The following is a 20,451-nucleotide window of genomic DNA, read 5'->3' as shown; positions in this document are numbered from 1 at the left end:
CTTCGGCCCCTTGCTGCTTTCTGGGGACTTGCAGTTCCATTGATGCCTGGGGTCTTCCAGATGTGCACAGAGCTCTCTTTTCCCTACATTTTTTGGGGGGGCGCAGGGGGGAGTGAGGGAGGTGGCAACACCCAAACCCACACATCTCTAGATCATTTCAATTCAACCAGATGTGGGAATCTTTCTTCTTATTTCCTTTTTTTCCCCTCTATTCTTTCATCTTTTTTTTCCTTCTCTCTCCCCCCACCTGCATTAAAGTGCACTCCTGTCCTGATGAATTTTGTCTTTCTGGGATTGACCTAGTTCATTGTAATGATAATACACATAATTAAATACAAAATCTTTCTAGCAAAGCTATGCGTGGGCAAACAGAGTGTGATGAAAACAAAGCTGGGGTCTATCGGGCACGGGTTGGTGCAGGAGCAATGACCTGCCTAACAGGTGATTGTTGAGTTATCTGAAGAAAGATAAAATAGCTGGCGCACCGGTTTGTTAGTGATTCTTTAGGAAAAGGAAGTTGTATAAAAATAGCACAGGATTTTCCTCTGAAAATTCAAAATAAGATTCACTTTAGGGGTGGGTTCATTCCCAAATAAAGTCAGCCCTGGCGTGTGAGGCCAGAGATAGGCTAATCATGTTCGCCTTGTTTTGAGCCCTCTTGAATTTGCCTAAATGTGATTAGGGAGGAGTAGAAGTGAGAAGGGAAGGGGGAGGAGATGCCTTTAAAAAAACGGAGGGAAGAGTATGGCTGGCAAAGGGAAAAGTGAGTACGTAAAAATTGTGAAGGAAAAGAAGATGGAGAAGCAGAAGCAACAAGAGAACACGGACTGTGTGCGTGCGTGAAAGTCGTTTCTTCACATTTAGCAGCACCCAGCTTGTACAAGTTGTCATTTAAATAGATTGAAAAGATAATGCTAAAGACTACCAGGTTAGATGTTATCCTGTTCATTAAGCTGCCATTACGGAGTTGTTACAAACCCACCAAAAGTCCTTCCCCCTTGAAAGTGATTGATATCTCCTGAAGAGAGGAGTAGCCACCCATGTCAGCGCTAACACAGAGCAGCACCTTCTCCTTAAGGAGAAAGCTCCCTCCGACCCTGCCCTTTTAGACTGAGTCATCCTGGGGGAGAAAAAACATACTTCAAAGTACAAAATAATGGGTCAACTAATTAATTTTTTTAAATTGCTAAAGAACTTTCTCCAAAATTAAATTCCATCCAGTTTCTTCTCATCTCCCAGTCTGAATCCTTCACGTCTCTACCTAGAACTGAGGTTCTCTGAATCTAGTTTGGATTTAGCTGTCTAGTATTGACATTGCTTCACCATATGTAGGCACCATGGTCCCAGTTAGATGATGTGAACCCATGTCCTTCAGTACTGTGGTGAGAAGTACCATTAAAAGACCATACTACCAAGAGTGGTAGTCTGATAGTTCAGTCTCAACTCAGTGGCCTCAATTATACTTTTAAAATAAATTAACCAGTGCCAGAATTGGTTCTCTGGCCCTAAGACCGATGGGACAATCTGACCATGTCTGCAAAGCTGGACTCTTGTAGCCTGCAGGCAGATCAGCTGTGGTCACACTGCTGAGGGACAACGCAGATTATCTCAAGCCACTGGGGATCATCTGGAAGGGTTCAAACCCAAACCCTACCGAGGACCCTTCTTATTGTTAAAAACATAAAAATATTCTACCCAGTTATCGCTGGTGCCTGTGCCCCACCAGTGCTTACAGGGATGGAGGGAAACATGGTTCTGGGTTGCAGTCAGAGGGTTTGGGCCCCCGTTTCAGCTCTGCCAGAGGCTTTTTGTGTGACCTTGGTTGGTAACTTAGGGTAAGATTAATTCCTTTTAATGTTGACTAATGGTGAGAGTGTCTAATTAAACCAGTCATGTGTGCTCCCTCTCTGATCAGAGAAGGAAGAGAAAGCAAATTCAGAAGGTGAATCATCCCGTTTTAAGGCTGGTGTCAGAGACAAATGAGATGAATTGCCCTCTGGAAGTAGCTATTTCTTTCCATTAACTGTAGAGGAAGTCTACATTAGAAGAGTTTAGACTAGATGCCTGATTTATGAATGACTGAAGTTAAGTAAAATTAGTCCTGACCCTAATCTCTATGCAGGCCTGTTTCTCCATATGTTGAATGATAGAAATAACACCTTCTCTGCCTTACATTCAAAGGCGAGGAGCATCCTGTAACTACTGTGGAAAGAAAATAAGCCTAGGAGCAAAAATACAACAGTTAGAGAAGTGAAGCCTTTACTCTTGAAACATCTCAATGGCAATGTGAGCAGTACCATTTGGGGCATCCTGTTGCTTTTTGACATTTTTTTTGACAACTGAGCACCCATAAATTACTTTTCCCAATGTGGCCATACGGCACGAGGGCAGTGAGCCTGGTTTTGGGGAGAGAAACAGGAGCACTGAGGAAGGCTGACCATGCAAGGGAGTGTAGGACCCAGTCTTGGCCAGCAGCTTTGAAGGTTTTTCCTTGCGATACTGCTCTTCTCAAATGACAGTCACTATTTACTTTTTGGAAAATGTCCCAGAGGAATGAAAGTTGGTGACTAACTGTGACAGAGGAAGGAAAGGAAAAAAGGAAAAAAAAAAAAAAGGGGGAAGAAGGAAAAAAAAAAGGAAAAAAAAAAAAGGGGGGAAGAAGGAAAGCTTGCATTTTCTTAGCAAAAATCCACAACATACATAAACCAGGCATAGAATAATTGTCCCACTTGATAACTTGTACTTACACGAGGCTTCCTTTTGGAAAAGAAAGTTTGCCCCTTTAACTACCTGGTGTAGTTAAAGCAGCAAAAAAAAAAAAAAAAAAAAAAGAAAAAAAAAGGCAAAAAAGACCTTGTGTGGGTGTCCTCATAAGTGCTTATTTTGATCATAATTGCAACATGTTACACATCTGTCTGGGCACAGTTGTACTCGATAAGGCTTTCACTAGCACAACCATGCCCAAAACACAAATCACCCCACCGACGTCGCTGTATTATCGGGGGTAGCTGAGATACCTGTAAGTCCGTTAAATCTAATAACAGGTCCTTAGAGGCCATTTTGGGGTTCTTTTTTGGGTGTGTTAAATTACTAAATCCTGTCATTAACGCTTTTATTTTATGATTTGCTGTTTCCAGGGCACAGACAGAAGCTTGATGACTCTAAACCTAGTTTGTTCTCTGAACGCCTCAGTGATTTAGGGCGCATTCCTCATCCCAGTATGAGAGTAGGGGTCCCGACCCAGAGCCCACGGCCCTCTCTGAACTCTGCACCAAGTCCTTTTAATCCACAAGGACAGAGTCAGATTACAGGTAAGAGACAGAACCATAGGTTTGACTTGCACAGGCAACGGTAGTAATTGCTTATGGATATTTGTGTCTCAACTGCAGTGAAAGAGGCTGTTACAGAGCGAGAGACGTGTTCCAAGCAAAGCTAGGTGGGAAGTGGATTTTTCTATAGTGTTTGAAGCTGAAAATGTCTTACTTTTTTTTTTTTTTTTTTTTTTAAATATCGTTTTGCCGTAAATCCAAAATAGTCCAAAATAGTCAATCATCTGGGTAAATTGAGCGGGAATCTGGTGAAACTCTAACTGCCACGTTGCTCTGCCTTGTCGTCTGTGTGTGCAACGGTACATATTAGAATGAACATTTTTATTCAGCGTTCTTATTTTGCACTGGCGTTGGGGGAAACAGCCAACATTTAAAGGTCTAATAATTAAAGGAACAATAATACAATCTTCTCACATGGCAGATTCCTTCTAGCACCAGTGCTGACCACTTGTTACAATAAACGAACTGGGTTATGGAGAAATCTCCAAAGGTTGCTTGTGAGGGTTGTATGCAACATTTACGATTGCATGCTGAGAGACAGATTTCATTGTGCTGAGAGAAATCGTAAAGTACCATGTGTCACAGATTAAAAGACCCAAACAAGATGTTTAACTGCAGCTATGCCAGAAAGTTGCAACAAAACCACGAGGCCTACAAAATAAACCAATTTTGTCATTTTTCTAAATTCAGAGCTGGTTAATTTTTTCAAAAGAGTGTCAAAACAACTTCTACCTAATTTTGGCCATTTCTACACTCAGAACTTGTGCTGACGTATTTGCGTCCATCCAGGATGTGAAGAGGCGTTGCCCCTGACCAGGTCACTTGCTAGAACTATGGGAGAACTTCACCTAGATGCAAGTCCATCAACAAAACTCTTGGCTCAATTTACTAGACCAGTTTAAAACTCACTTTTGCTGCTATAGTTGTATCTGTACCAGGAGGCCTGTGCCAATCTTATGTACCAGTATTCCTTTACTGCTAAAGAACTCCCAGTATATACATTGTCTTTGAGTCAACCTAGGAAGATTTCTGGTTTCATGTTTCAAGTGGTTTTGACATGATACCAGCTGAAACTTAGCGGTTTTAACAAAGTGTTGTGGCTTTCTTCTTTCTTTTTCTTCTTTTTTTTGAGTTCAACTGGTTTATTAATTTGCAGTGAGGAAGAGAAGTGAGTGGGTTAATTTGAACCCAAAGCACTCAGAGAATTGAAACGAGAAAATGGTTCACATGAGCTGTGGCAAAGTTCTTCCAAATCTAGAAGTCTAGCTTTTAACTAGCGTAAAATGTTTATAATATACTAAATATGTCTATCGTACCCATTACAAGATACCTCCTGCCCGCCAGCTTCCCAGAGCAGGTTTTTTGGCTGGACTTAGTGTTTTGTTCACTGGACACGTGAAGTCAGGGCTCTTGTGCGTAACATTTTCTGGGTAAGAAGTGCCAAACTGAAGCCCAATTTTTTTTCTAACATACTGTCTTCTGTCTGGTGATGTTTGGAGACATACTTCCCCAGAAAACAGGGGGAAAATCTGGGGCTATACTCAGCTTTTTTCTTTCTTCCTTGTGCCTCCATAGTTTACCTATTGTGCAACACTATATCTAGGAACGAAGGAGGGTGAAATTCTTCCTGACCCCATCTGGTGATCAGCTTATGCCCTGAAGCACGAGAACTGAGATCCCCTTGTAATTTTCTTCCTAGCTAAGTGTAACCTCATATGCTGCTCTCATTCACATAAATGCCTCCTGTAGAAAATGTTCTGCTGGGTTTGATTAATAGAGTACTTCGCTGCCTCCTTATGAATCAGCAGCAGCATTTACAGATCCGGGAGGTGAAAACTTCAGATGAGCTTTAAAATAAGCCTGACTGCAAACAAAGCTGTGTGGCATTCTCTGTCTTCTCTGCAAATTTAAGAGTCAGCAGTTCAAAGTACCAGTGGAGACTTCATCGGGAGAGGGAAGATGCGGCGCTGGTAGGGCAGAGGGAAGTGAGCTGAACCGAGGAAGGGAGGCTGACTTTCCTATCTATTGTGGGTTATGTGCTTTTCTTGCCAAACAAACTCATGGTTGCGGGATGCTTTAGAATCCCAAATTGCTCTAATTTACCCCAAAATAGTGAAGACTTGGCTGGTTATTAAAGTTTGAAGAGAATAAGGGGTCTGATACAGTATTTGCCATGTTATTCCCGACCCTTCTCTCCTCCTCAGTTTAGAAAAGTCAAACACCCAGCCCTCAAAGGCTACTCGATAGCTTTCCGGTAGCCCTCCCATTTAATAAGGCAATTAAGCGTGAGCACGTTACATCAGTGTGAGCTCTCTGAATCGTGCTGCTTTCCCCGCAAGGCTTTGTGGTGCTCTTCAGGACGTTGATTGTAATCTGTAAAGCTCTACGCACTTTGAAGTTCCACCAAAGTGCTGGGATGCTTTTTGTGGACAGTCCCTCCGAGTTCTTCTGGGATGAATGGTTGCTCGTTGCCACACAAACCCTGCCCAGGAGAGACAAAGGCGATGCCGCAGACGAGGCAGCTCTTTGATCGGGTGTGAGGTGACCATGGGAAATTGCTAAACGTCCGCCTGGTTGGTGTGGTCATAGGGAGTGAGATGTTTGGGCTGTCCACCTCCACCAGTTTCCTTGTTGTGGTGCGCCATTCAGTGGGAGTACCACTGGCTTCTTAACATAGTCACCGGACTGGTATGGCTGGGGTATGTATTAAAAGGAGAATGGACCCTTGTCTGAAAACCAAGGATTTTTTTTTTATTACCTTTATTGGAATTAACGAAGCATTCCTTTAAAAATACCCTTATTTCTTAATCTTTTTACCTAGTAATTTAGAGAAAATAATTAATTCCTAATAACTTTAACAGTAAATACTGGTTTCCTATGACAAAATCCGCATTATCGCTGGTAAGCACATAAACTGTTTTCGTTTCGTTCCACTTCAGGTCTTGCATAGCTATTGCATGATTAAACAGAAATAATATTTAAAGCCTGGCTGGCCCACACCTGAGTCTGAAAGAACTCAGCACTTTGGGGTTCACTCTTATATTTCTTTTCTCTGTCTAGGTTGTGTTTATTTTCCTAGAGTATCAGAGTACGGGTTTTAGAAATCACGGCACAGTCCTAAACCTACCACAGGAGCGGGCTGTGGCGGTACGAGGCACAGAGTTGCCCTTATTCAACATGGCATTTTAACTAGGATTCTGCAAAAGCAACATCGAAGGGTCATTAAAAAACAAATCGTCCAATAAGCAATTGCCTTTGCTGAGGCAGTGCAGATTCAATTTGAACCCTGCTTGCTGCCCGTAAATCAGGGATCCTGTCTGTTCACATTTGGATACCGGTATATTTGCTTTTTTATTTTTTTTTTCCCTTTCCCTAACGGCACTCGCACAACTGGCTCGCGTATCCGATTACATTCCCGTTCAGACACAGAGCTGTTGCATCAGTGTTTCAGTAGGAAACGAGGAAAACTGTTGTTTTTCTAAAAGGCAACCGGTGAGGATTAGCTTCTCTCGGCCGGGAAAAGCCACGGGCGTAATGGCAGGAATGTGGTGGGCGTGAGGAGCCCGGCTGCGGGGACTGGGAAGTGGGAGTTAAGTGAGGTTTCATGCTCCATCACCGCTGTGGCACCGTCTGATCTATAGGCAACCTGTGACTTTCATCACTGAAATAACAGCACTCAAAAGCAGGTCCTGTGAAATCTTTTTCTTTTTTTTTTCCCTTCCTTTTCCTCTTCCCCTCCCCGTGCACTTCAGGGATGCCAGGCTTCAGTCCTCATCATTTTTTTCAGTACCTAAAGGGGCTCCAGGAGAGATGGGGAGGGACTCTTTATCAGGGAGTGGAGAGATAGGATGAGGGGTAATGGTTTAAAACTGAAAGAGGGGAGATTTAGATGAGATATTAGGAAGAAATTCTTTACTGTGAGGGTGGTGAGACACTGGGACAGGTTCTACAGAGAAGCTGTGGCTGCCCCACCCCTGGAGGTGTTCAAGGCCAGGCTGGATGGGGCTTTGAGCAACGTGGTCTGGTGGGAGGTGTCCCTGCCCATGGCCATAGGAATTTGATTGTCTTTAAGGTCCCTTCCAACCCAAACCATTCTGTGATTCTATGACTGGTTTAATGGACTGCGTAAACTGAGTCTGCTGGGAAGACCATGGGCAGAAAGCACCTTTGACTCTCAGATGGAGGATGAGGATGGTACCAGCTGGGTCTTCCTTAATTCCCCCCATTCAGGACTTGCAGGCAATGGGCTGGACACTGCCCTTTTGCAGAGTCAGGGAGAGGGCAGAAAGCCCTGCTCATCACAGCATTGTCCTGGCTCTGGACCAGTGCCTGTTCTCAGAGACCATCAGCTGCAGGACAGGTTTGAAACAGAAACGGTGTAGCTGTCATTAGACCGGCACTGTGCAAGTGCCCTGCCAGGGGTTGGCTGTGTTTTATCCGGGACCAGCAGCACTCTGAAGCACACACCAGTTTGTAGCTGGTGCACATCGATCTGAGAGCCCATCAGACATAGCGCGTGGTTGCCTGGAGCAGATAATTTAGAAACAGCCCAAGTAATAGGCTTATAGGGGGAGTTTTGCCTTCAGCTTGCTGTAACATGGAATAAAAGCTCCAAGACTGAGTGGATGAGGTGATGGAGCTGGGATTTCTGCTGCTGTGAACACAAGGGTGGCTGCAGTCTGCTGGGTTTTATACAAACTGATTGCATCCTTCAGGCGCTGGCGAGTTGCCACCGTGAACCTCCATTTGGTAAAGCTTGTGTCCCTCCTATTAAAGTATTCTTTTAACTTTATTTTTCCTCCTCCTTTACAATTTAGTTGCCCTACTGGCAACTAAACTTGTTCAGTTTATTTTTTTTTTTTCTTTGAGAAATGTGACTCTTGCGGGAGTGGGAGGAGAAACGGTTTTAGAGGTTCTTCAGGCCAAAATCTGGTCTCAATTAGGCTTCTGTACATTGGGGGGTAACTCCATCGGATTTGACTTCATTGGTTGAACTGGGCAATTCGGATCAAGCCCTGGGCTTTTAAAGATGCCTAAGAAATAGTCAGAGATGAGAAGGAGGTTGTGTTTTTGTTGTTGTTTTGCTGGGGGGCAGGGGGGAGGGTTACAACAATAGTTGGGTTACTCATGCGGAAAGTCATTTTGGCTTTGTTAAGATCAGAAGTGAGGACATTTGCTTTAAGTGTTTAGCAAAGATAGCTCCAGACAGTTTGGTTTTTAGTATCGGCAGCGTACCAGCGGCAGCAGCCGGTGCTAGGGCTGATGGCTGGGTTTAAACGAGAGTGTGTTTGCAAAGTGCGTGGACGCATGTGACAGTGGGGTGTTACAGGCGGCGCGCCGAGGAGCTGTGAGCCTCTGATTGTGCTCTGATCACGTAACTCAGCTTGGGACATGGGAAACTGATTTTTTTTTTTTCTATCACAAATCTGTGTGCCTCATAATCCAGTGCAAAAGCAGTGGAAAAACTCATCCTTTGGGGCTATTTATGGGTTTTTTCTTATTTTTTTCTTCATTGACACTTCAGAACATTTCCATTGAAGGAAGAGAAGTCACATTGCTGGAGAACCAATGTTATCAGTGAGAGAACAGGTCACTGGGGTTTTTTTTTAATTCTTTCTTTTTTTTTCCAGTTCTATGCAGTGCATCCAATCTTGGACTGATTTTCAAAACCGCTTATTGTCCATTAAGCATCAGTCTCCATTGTCCATTCATGCAGTCAACCACAGACCACAAGGGTCGAGCACCAAGTATATCTCCCGCTGCCTATAAATGTGGCGGTAAAACCCAGACACAAAATAATTTGCAATACTCAGTATTTCCTGCTTCGGCGAGGTTTACCTGGAAGTGCAAGCGGGACGGAGCTGTTTGTTCGTTAGCTTAGACCTCTCCCCCCTGAATTGTTTCAGCCGAGCCGTGCCCGGGCTTTCTTAGCATACCCATGATATGCCCTGTTGTGAGCGAATATGCTGAAAGCCGCTCTTTTCTTCACACCCACGCAGGCATAACAGAAATGTTTACAAAAGGAGGACTGCTCTTAGTAATCACTCCAAAATTTTCAAGTGAAAATGCCAACTCAAAGTGGCCCTCTGCCTCCTCTGCTGTTCTTGAATGCTCTGCTAGCTCTTCCCAATGCTGGAAGATGGGGGGCTTTTTCCCAAGCTTTTTACTGTATTTTCATATTTGATTTTTCCCTTGTTTTGGAGAGATTCCTTTAGGGAGGAATCCACACTTTCTCTGCCTCAGGGGTCTAAGGTTTCTCATGTGTTCTGGGCTTTTCGTGATTGGGAAGATGTGCTGTGCCTGCAGAGCACATGGTGCTTTGGGTGGTGGCACAAAGCCCCTGGCCCGCAGGGACCCGGCAGACATGTGCGAGCCAACCAGCTGGAGCGAATGGGGAAGCTGGTCTCTGGTGTAGGAGGCCAAGGAAAATCTCTCGTAAATCTGCTTGTAGCTTCTTGCCCTCTGGTACCAAATAGTCACTCCACCTCTTCCATGCCCAAGTGAGGAGGAGATGACCCTCCTAAGGATGTCATTATATTACCCTCAGAAGCATCCGTGTGAATCTGCTCTGAAAGTGCTGTCCTGGCAGCTGCCACCTCCAGCACCCTCCTTCCCCCCAAGAGGTTTGGTTTGGTGGCATGTGGGACCAGAAGAGATGGGCTGGTTGGGCCTCGGTGGCCAAAGTCTCTGCTCCAGCAGCATTGCAAGGAACATCTGCTGGTGAGAAAAGGTGCCATGTGAGACCCAGCTGCATGTCCACTTTCAAGGACTAGATGGGGCAGCTTTGGAGTCTGCCTCACAACATTTTGCTCTGGGGATTGGGCAATGCCACTGAGCAGTGACAATTGCCCTGTGGGCTAGCAGATCACCTTTGACTTGGCAAGGTGAAGGCATTTAGCTGCTCTCTCCTCTCACGTCCATGCAAACCTTGGCCGCTATCAGTCAGCAGGCACCAGTTGTAGGGCATTTACCGTAGGATCTGGTGAAACTTGTATCTTCACTTTCCGGTTTCCTAACAGGCCAAAGACAACTCTTGAAGCCAGTCAGCCCCAGGGCAAAATTCCCTCAACCATGACCTCAGCCATGCCTCAGTGTGGAGGAATCACAGTAACCCTCCAGCCTGGGATGTTGTGACCTTCTTCTCAGTCACTGAGCTCTGATGCATCATCTGATGTTTGATTTTCCTCTTTATTATTTCCTATTCCCTGAGAAGACACGATCTCATTTCCCCGGAGATAAATTGATTGCATTCTAGTTTCAGAGGGGCTGAAGTTTGCATCTAAATATCTGGGTGGGAAGTGGCCAGCCAAGAAAAGCACCCTGTTTTGTGAGGCACTTAGAGAGTGCCTGCACCTTAACGAACACTAACTAAATAAGCAATATGTCGTTATTGTCCTTAAATTTAGGTAGAATTTGTGGTCAAATGGAGGTTGGGTAAGTTACCCAGGTCTAACAGGAGATCTGCTTCAGGGCCAGAAGCAGTTAAGTCACAGCACAGTGTCTTCACTAACAGTCCGTCCTTTTTTCTCTCTTTCTCTAAAATATTTTTCAGTTTAAAAATCTCACAGTATTGGTCTCATGGAGAGCAGAAATCACATGTGTATATCTAAAAAAGAAATGTGGTATTGCAGCTTTGAGGTTGGAATGACCCATAGAAGCCATGTATAAATTTAAGCTAGGTGTCGTAAGATTATATGGTACAGTTTTGGGTCAACTGGTGGTCCGGCCAGCCCCATATTCTGCCTCTGAGAGCACAGTATGAGATATTGCTCTGAAAGACCACACGAGCCTTTGAAATACCACTTTTTGCCATTTGTCCTTCTTGTGTCCATGCAGACATTCACAGTTGTTGGATTAAGGATGTTAGGTGTCCCCCATGGGTGTTCAAAGTGGTGATGGTGCCAGAGCTACTCAAGATCTTCTCATGCTATGAGGACTGCACTACCAGAAGTGGCATGAACCTCCAGAAGGCAGCTCCTTTCCTGAGGTTTTCACCATCTTAGACCAAAACCCTGTGAAAACATCCTCTGCCGTGATTTTTTCCTAGCCTTTCCCTGCTATATAATTTCCTCCCAGCACTGGAGCTGACCTAAAACCAAAACTTTAAGGGACTCTGTTTTGGATTCGGAAGCAGAGATTGAAAAGCTCTTGGAGTTCGAAGGAGCTTGGATTTGAGATTGTGCTCCTGACACATCATTAATTTTAAGATTGTTTTCCCAGCAAGCCTAGGCTTTCCGTTCCCAGTTGAAGATCATTTACCATTGACTGAATGGTGAATTATAGTAGTGGAATGAGGCAGAGAAATATGTCGATATCAGATATAACAACGAGCAGTCAGTCAGATTTGAACCAGCGCCAATCTATACAACCCTAGCCTTGAAATTGTTAAAACAAAGAAGTTCATTACATTTAATGATCAAGTGTCCTTCGGATTTCTGAGGAGTTTATGTTAACCATTTATATTACTCAGCTCTAATATAAGTGGCAAACTCCAGGAAAATCCTCTTAAAATTAAATTGGAAAGTTGGGGGGGGGGTTATGTATCTATATAGTTATTTTGCTTTGAGGAAGTATCTGCTTTCCAGACATCTCTTCAAACAAATCATGTCTGAACAGAAAAAATAAACATGGGCTAGCTGAAACTACAAGGTTTTGCTGTGTGGACGAGCAGGGAGAGTTAAAAAAAAAAAAAAGTAAAAAGAAAAAAAAAGTTGAATTTCCTGAAAAAGTGCCTTTGCTTATGCCATGTGGCTGTCACATTGCTGTTTACAAAGGAGGGCCTTAACACAGTGCTGTGATATAGCAGGTTCTCCAGATTGAGTGGACCTGATGTGCTTCACTGAAAATATTGGGGAGAATTTGGAGGGATGTGCAACAATTTCTATCAGCCAGTTCAGAGGCGGTTTTCTGTTTATCGTGCAGTGCCCAAAACAAACTTTGGGCTTGAAAGTGCTTTGGTTTGACCGATGTAAAGAAATAAAAATAATAATTTATGAGGCATTCAGTGGTATCTTTGTCACCAGATATTAACTGAGAGCAAATGGTTTATAAACCCAAACACCAGTGAGTAGAACTAGGTCTGTCTCTCTCTCGGTGCAATCCACTAGTGCTTCAGCAAAAAATAAACTGTGTTTATCCTTAAAGTCATTTCCTCCGTAGTGAGCTGTAGCAAGTACATCAAAAGGCATCATTAGCTTCCGATAGTTATCCCAAACCATTTGGTTTCATATTGTTGTAATTGAGGTGACTGTAGCTAATTGGGCCAGCATCCAAATGTGACATTTTTGGACGGATGCTGATAAGATTAATGACATTTTCCTTCTTGGATAGTATTTTCAGCACTGAAAACTCTACTGTGTAATGTTTGAACTGGATAACAACTTGCCAGGCGTGCCAAGTGCTGCCTGTAGAGTTTCCCCACCTCTGAAGTCCGCTCCCTGAGCTCAGACCTGGGTCTTGTACTTGCCATCTGCTTGTCTGTCCGCGTCCCTGAGGACTGGCGAGTCTTGCTATAACACACTGTTAAACCCGGACGAGAGACACCAGGAATTCGCAGCACACCTGCTAGATCCTTTAAAACTCAGCTCACTGCTCCATTCATTTCCCCAAAAACTTGTTCTGGGGAGGAAAAAATCACAGAGTGAGACGTGAAGGGGTTGAGTCCTGGAGGAGCAGGTTGTGTTTCATTACTCGTTCCTTATAGCACCGATGTGTGTATGTTCAGTAATCCCACCTCTTTCAATTAGGCTGCTGATGTCCTAAAATTTTTCTTCCTTTTAAAAAAATTTTCTTTTTTTCCTATTTTTCTTCCTAGACCCCAGGCAGGCGCAGTCATCCCCGCCATGGTCCTATGACCAGTCTTACCCATCCTACTTGAGCCAGATGACTTCACCGTCCATTCACTCCACAACTCCCCTGTCCTCCACTCGAGGCACAGGACTTCCAGCCATCACCGATGTGCCCAGACGCCTCTCAGGTAAAGACTGTGTTTTGCCTAAAACAATTATGCAGATTGGAACAGAACTGGCAGAGGCTGCCTCCGTAGCCTCAGACAAACCTTAATGAGAGGAGCAAAGCTCAGTCGGTGATAACAGGATTAGTGCACGGCGGGCGGGGGTCAAAATCCCTTTTTTTCCGAAGTGGAAGAGCTGTTGTGTTGCTCTGAGCATGTATCATTTGAATGTCTCTAGGCCCTTTTCAGATCAGACTATTTTTGAATTGTGAACCTGATTCTATGAACAAATTATCTCTTTATTTTTTTTTTCCCTACAAGAGGGTGCTTACTTGCATGTTTTAAAGTAATTGTGATATTCTCTATTTTTTTGGTGCTTTACTTTTGGTGGTGTGTGTGATGTTAGGCGTCCTGACAGATAGATGCCTTATTTCTTCAATAGTTAAGGTTAAAGTTCATTCTCCTGCATTTCAATCCAGTAGCTCAAGAAAGCCTATTTCCTTAGTTAATGTGTACTTAAGATGTCTATCAGAAACTAACTGAGTCACTTTAGGGTAAAGATTGGACAAATTGTGCTTTGGAATGATGCAGGAGAGAGGAAATATGTTTAGGAACATAGACAAGACAGCAGCGAGGAACTGAGACTTTTTTTTTTTTTTTTATCAAACAAATGTACATTTACATACCGTGCAATTCATCTCTAATGGTCTCAGTGATAAAACCATCTGTGTGAAGTAATCTGATTGCCCCAAAGTAAGACAGAGCCTGTCGTGGCACACAGTCACCTTGTATATCTTGCCAAAAATGAGGAACCTTAGGGGAGGGAGGCTCAGTATTAAAACTCCAACCTTGCAAGTGTGGAAATATTAGCAGCGTACGCCAAAAAAGCATGTGTAATGTAAAGAAAGCCTTTATGATTCATTAATGAAAACCAAAGAATCAGTCTTATTACATCTATTTTTTTGCATGTTTGCAAGATATTATTATAATCTTGGATGCTGCTGCCATACACCTGTTTGACTCGCAGCCAGGTGGATTTCTCGCTGTCGTGTTTTCCCCTTCCACCCAGCTCACAGCGCTGGAAACGCTGATCACTCCACCGAGCTGCATCCCCGACAAGCTGAACTGCAGCCAGCAGGCGTGGAGGATTTGATTAGCGTAGACTCCTTGATTTCTTTCATCTTGGAGGAGGGAAGCTTTGTTTCTCAAACAAACAGCTGCAAAAAACCTCTGCGGTCCTAGCGCGCTCTGCCTTCTCAGAGATGCCAAACGTCTCCATGTGGGGTGAGGGTTGGAGGGTGGCGGAGCAGGTTCCTGCGGGCTCTCTCGGTGCAATGCGCTGACTTGGGTCAAAAAACTTGACAGGCTTGATGCTGAGGAAATGCTTTGTTTGGCCTGAAACAGGTTCCCTTTAAGTCGGAGCCTCCTGATGGTCTGTGTTGTCGAATGGGTTATTTTTGCAATTGTGCCCCCAGCAATACCTCCAGGAGAGGCTCGGCTGGGACCGCAGCAGCTGTACCACCGCGTACTTGCCCTGCAGCCCTTGCTTGTCTGTGTGTGTATTCAGACGTGAGCGCCTGGCATGTGGGCACAGGCAGAATGACTAAAAGACCTGGCTGTGTACATTGTGTGGCCGCGGACTGAACTTTTCTGCTGTCGTCTACAGTCGGTTGCCTCCACGCTTCTTGTCCTTCATCTTTTGGGGGCCCAACTGGCGCCTCCGCAATGCACTTACCTTTTCCCAGCATGGGGATCTTGCTTCCAGTTAGATTCAAGATTGAAAAGGGGGACTTTGATCTTCCACAAGTGCCAGAGGTTGTCTGCAGTGTTTGCTGACGTTCAGAAATGCAGAGCGGCGGTCCTGGGTGGAGGACGAGCTCTGATGCCTCAAAGAGGCGCGTTGCAGCCCCGGCTGCAAACCCTGCGGTTCCTCTCAAGGGTTTCTATGGAGCAGTGCCACAGGGAGGGAAGGCAGGATCCAACTCCTGTTGTGTATGAAGTAGAGAGAGAAATGCAAGTTTTAAGCTGCCCCTTACAGCAACCAGTTTATCCCTCGCACACAGAGAAACGCGAATCTCCACTCAGTTACATGAGGCATCTTTCAGAGGAGAGCAGAGCTTTGATGGGGGGGAAAAAATGACTGCTAAGAAACACTAAAAACATTAGAAAACTTCAGGCACCTCCAGTGCATGAGGGAGAAATTAGAGTTTTACAAGGCCTTGAATAAAAACAAACTTTGCTTTCTGATACAGTGGCAGAAATCTGATTATCAAGGCTATTAAAAGTATACAAGGTAATTTTAATGAATGCCATATTTACTGCCTGTTGCTTAACATCATGCAGGAGGAAAAATGGGTAAAACTTCTCCCTTAGGCCTTGGATGTCACACCTACAAGCACAGGACTTCCTACCTGCCACAATTTCACATCACCCAGCCTTTCCACAGACCTCCATGGCTCTGCCTAGCCAACTGCTTAAGTTGTGCTCACCCAGATGTTGAGAATATACCATCTAATGAAGCAATGTGTTCTTCAAAAGCACAGTTCCTGGTTGTATTGTCAGTTGCAGCCCTCAATTGCAGCCCTCAAGAGATATTTTTGATGGTACTCCCTTGACCAGAAACGTATCCATCCCATGGCCGAAATGGTGGTGTTCCCCACCCCGTTCCTGGGATGGGTACATCTCTTGCTGATGAGGACGTCTGCGTTTCCATCCCAGATTAGGCTGATCGTCAGAAGAGGTTTGGAGCTGTAGGACAGGAGATGACAAGGAACTGCCATAGCAGTTCATTGAATGGTTACAGTTGTTGGATTTTTTTGGTTTTTTGTTTGTTTTTATTTTTTCTTGGTTGGAAGGGACCTTTGAGATCATTGAGTCCCACCACGGAAGGCTGGAAGAGATCATCTAGTTCCAAACCCCCTGCCATGGCCAAGCTCAGCTTCCACTAGACCAGGTTGCTCAAAGCCCCATCCAGCCTGTCCTGGGAGTTCTCATGGAGTTCTCCATCCCACGGGAGAGGGGAAAAGGGCAGCAGGCTGCAACCCTGAGGGGTTATCCAGGCAGGCTGGTGTAATGTGGCTGAACTGGTCCTGCCAGTGTCTAGACTGATTCCTTTGCACAACTGAAATGTTTGCATCCATGCTGCAGGCACGTGCAAATGAGTGCCCACGGCTGTCAAACTTCAAGTATTCATCTTTTATTCTCCAAATGGGGACCGGTGCTGTATGTGCAGTGCCCTACAAGTAATTAATGATGTCGCCCATATTTGGGCAGTATTCAACAGCAAAAGCTGAAAAGCAAAGCAAAAAGAAGATTATCTGGCATCACTTACGCAACTTTTGAACTGATGATCTCTTTGGTGCATGTCTCATGTTCATATCAAGAATAAATAAAAAATAAGCTCACGAGACCATGCAATTGCCTTACCTTATTGCACCAACTCAGCCATAAAAAGAGGAGGATTCCCCATATTTTATTAAAATACCTGTCTGCTCAGACTTCCCGAGAAGACAGTGAAAGTTGGTGGCCTAGCAGATTAATATTCTTAATTAAATAATATTGTAGTGGAAACCATGGGAATATATGAACCATGGTCATTTTAGAGAGAGTTTTGCCTGAGGGACTTAGCCTTATTGCGTGATTCATAGCGAATGCACTCAGTCTTTGTGTCCTATGCATAACCAAAGTGCATGTGGGATGGGGAGCATGAGTGTCTATTATGTAATTAATGTATATGATTCATATAAATACACATCACAGCCTTTTTACATAAAGCTTTGGGACTGATCCAGCCAGTCCTCAGCACATGGAAGGTTCAGAGCAGGGAGTACAGGTCGGGTTGTTCCTACAGTCACAAGAGGGCTGCTCAGCAGCAGGTGAAGGAGGTGTGGGTATAGATGTCCCCAGGGTGGACATCTGTATCACCCTCAGCTCCCTTTTGAGGCAGTGGGGACAAACTGGCATTTGCAGGACTTGACCAGTCTGCAGGTGAGCTGTACTGGTCCCTGGCAGTGCCTTGGGAGAGCCTGTTTGTCTCCACAGGCAATAAAGCGGGTTTAGGTGAGTGGTTCAGGTACGGGCACGTCTGATCTGATAGTCTGCCTTTGGTGAGGTGATTTAAAAGATGATTTAACTGTCCCATAACCATATCACAGCCTCGTTACGCTCCAGTCCTGGTTTAACCCTGCCATGGTCTGCCTCACCCTGACCTCCACCTGCTCTGTGATTGCAGGGTTTGAGCTTGAATTTCATTTTGTTGAGAATACTGAGAAGGGAAGTGGGGAAACTTCTTCCCCTACGCTTTTCCCGGACCTCCTCACCCTTCTGCCTAAATGCTAGTCTCTTGCTTTTTGCTTCAACTTTGAGAGAGACTTGTGGGGTCAAGGTCTTTAGATGCTGGAGGACCTGCCCTGCAAGTGTAACATGAACACGTTCAGCGCTGGCTGTGGAAGAGCCTGTCCTTTGTAGCTGTGTTTGACAAATGCCCCTATGACAAAGGAGAGAATTAAAACTGAATCTGAGTAGCAGGACAAATCACCAAACCTACCTTTTCCAGCCCCGGGCTCACACTCTTTGCAGATAGTCATCACCTGGGGATGCTGCCTTTGTGCCACCATGGCCAAACTCTCCCATCCCACACGCTGGAGTCCCCGCAGCGTGCAGGATGGATTTTGCTGTCTTTATATTTACTGTGTCACTGGATAAGGACAAGCTGAGATAGATGAGGCACATGCTGGGTTCAGACCTCTGAACAAAAAAAGTTTGCAGACCCATCAGTCTGACCTAAAATGGCCAGAAAGTAGTATCTTTACCAATAAATTACACGGTGGTGGGGCCTGGGCTGTTACATACCGGTACTGTTAAATTGTCAACGAGGTTGGATTTGAGTGGGGTTGGCCAGCACGATGACAAACAGGTCCCAGCTGTGGTTTGGAAATGAGAAGAGTCCCGAACCTGTTCCCATGGGCAGCTCGGAGGCAGCCACCCCATTGTGGAGGCTAAAAGGATTTAATATTACAGTTGTGGCTAGACCACCCCGGCTGGATTTAGAGCCAGAAAATGGGCTCTGACCCTAGGCTGTTTGCTAGTTTGAGTGTAGCCAAACTTTCCCATTAATTCATCTCGCTCTGTAGATATCACCGCATCGTTTTCAACCATCCTGGACCTTCACCGGATATTGAATTTAAGAAACATTCCTGTTCTCCCAGCTCACTGAGGGCTGGCAAGTATAAATGCAACCCTGCGAATGCCAGCCATGCCCTAATAAGTGACAATACTGTTCCTTTACACAATTTAATTTTCATTCTTGTAAGCCTACAAATCCTAAAATAAAAAAACCACATATAATGGAAGCAGCTCCAGCTGAACCTCTGGATTTAGTGTTCATATGTTAATGAGAAAGTGGCTCACAGCAACGGGCTGGTTTTTCTTGAGGTCCGGTATGGGTTGTTGTCTTGGCTTTCTAACCCTGAATGGGAATTACCTTGGATTTTGCTTAATGTCACGTACACGCATGATCTTTATAATAAGGATTTTCCCTTTTGCGGGGGATTTGGTCTTTGAAAAATAGAAAGAATAACTTTAAGAAAGAAAAGTTGTTTATCTCCTTCTAATGAGCTCAGAAAACTTTGCAGTCACTAAGGAAAAACTGTGGTCATGTGAAGTATCTATTCTTGCATCCCTTAATTCCTACTAACTTCATTAAATGTTGTGGGTAATAAGCACATTTAAGGACAAGGCCCTTAATAAGAGAAGGCATTAGTGCTGTCTCCAAAATACAATTCTTTTTCCCCTTTACGTGCTCTGGGAAGCAGAGAAATGGTTAATACCATGGCTATTGCCAGCAAGGGCCTTGGTGTTAGCAGCTCCTGAAATGAATGAGCAGTTCACGCTTCAGCAATATTGTCTCAGGCTCTTGGCAAACCCAAGAAGCCAGCTCTGTTCCTGGTGCGCTCCCTGCGCTGTGATGTTTTTCTTGGTGACTATAACAATTTTCACTCTGTCTTCTTTTTTTTTTTTTTTTCTTTTTTTTTGAAATGGAAGCTGAAAGACTCAAGGTTGTCTCTGTCTCCGAATTTCTCCTAGCTAATTTTCAATGCTTTCCCTGCGAGGTGACACCGAGTTAAGGCAAAGTAAAGAACTTGGGGGAGCTCAGGTCTTCAGAAACAACCCACTCATTCTGCTGCCCTCTCTAAACTTGTAACTTCTCTTTTTTTTTTTTTTCTTCATTATTTTTCAGTGGTTCTATTTATTTTGTTTACCGCAGGTTTTCCATTTTTAGTCTCCTGCCCACTTGGTGCCACCTGGGAATCTCAGCACCTTGGCACTCGTCTGTGGGGTTTCAGTAGCAGCTTCTCTGCTGGGTAGAATCTCTCATTGGAGTAATTGTCCAGAAGATACGTTGCATGATCCCTACCTCAAGGACGAAGGCCAAATTTTTCGAGCGTGGGTGGCCTCAAATTAGGCACCTATACCCATATTTAGGTGGTAAAACAAGCGGGCTGATTTTCAGAGGTTTCAATATTATAATGTGTGTCTTTAAACCCTTTTCATTTACTTAAAACGGCTGTCGGGAGAGGAAATAAACAGGAAAAATGAAGGCAGAGGGAAAGAGTTTTATTCCTGAAATAAGGGATTTAAAAAATACCAAAAAGAAACAAGTGGAATGTTTTTAAATGGAATAAATTTGTTGCTGATACAGGCAGGAAATAGCACACTCAAATATATGTGGATGTATAGATATATTTTTATCTGAGCTTTTTTTTGCAATGTGTTTTATATTTAGGACACATATCAAGATTTGCATCTGTTTCCAGAACTTGCTGCTAACAGTTAGTAATGATGCCAAAACATACTTTAGTTCCAGCTTGAGACCAAATGATATTCAGGGCTTTTTTTTATTACTAATTTAGGGTCTGATATTAATTAAGGAAATTTTTCCATAAGTGCCAGGCCTTTTCTGAAGAACTCATTAAAATTATATTAACTTAAACCGGAATCACAGTCTGAGCATGTTTTGTAATGATTATTCTTACTGACTCTGCTGGGTTTTGTAAACAGAATGCTAATTGTTAATGGGGCAACTGGGCGCTTGATTCCAGACTTTCAAAGGGCCAGATCCTGAGCCATTACCTCAATGTGTGCTCCCAATAAAGCCAATAAGCTCCTAAC

At 44.2% G+C, this 20,451-nt stretch overlaps 1 protein-coding gene across 5 annotated transcripts in view; it reads left to right on the top strand.

The window, feature by feature from the left end:
- RUNX2 (RUNX family transcription factor 2) overlaps positions 1-20,451 on the top strand; it is a 155,987-nt gene that overhangs the window by 116,951 nt on the left and 18,585 nt on the right. For 2 of the 5 annotated variants that reach the window (XM_074154128.1, XM_074154123.1), the window contains 2 exons: positions 3,138-3,311; positions 13,144-13,305. In XM_074154128.1, the coding sequence (XP_074010229.1) occupies positions 3,138-3,311; positions 13,144-13,305 (336 nt within the window). The remainder of the gene's footprint in view (positions 1-3,137; positions 3,312-13,143; positions 13,306-20,451) is intronic. The other 3 variants (XM_074154127.1, XM_074154125.1, XM_074154126.1) reach the window with 2 other exon arrangements.

The sequence above is a fragment of the Numenius arquata genome, chromosome 9 (genome assembly GCF_964106895.1).
Source record: "Numenius arquata chromosome 9, bNumArq3.hap1.1, whole genome shotgun sequence".
In the NCBI taxonomy this organism is placed as follows: domain Eukaryota; kingdom Metazoa; phylum Chordata; class Aves; order Charadriiformes; family Scolopacidae; genus Numenius; species Numenius arquata.
The sequence above is the reverse complement of the archived record's forward strand: the minus strand, read 5'-3'. Positions and strand labels throughout refer to the sequence as shown.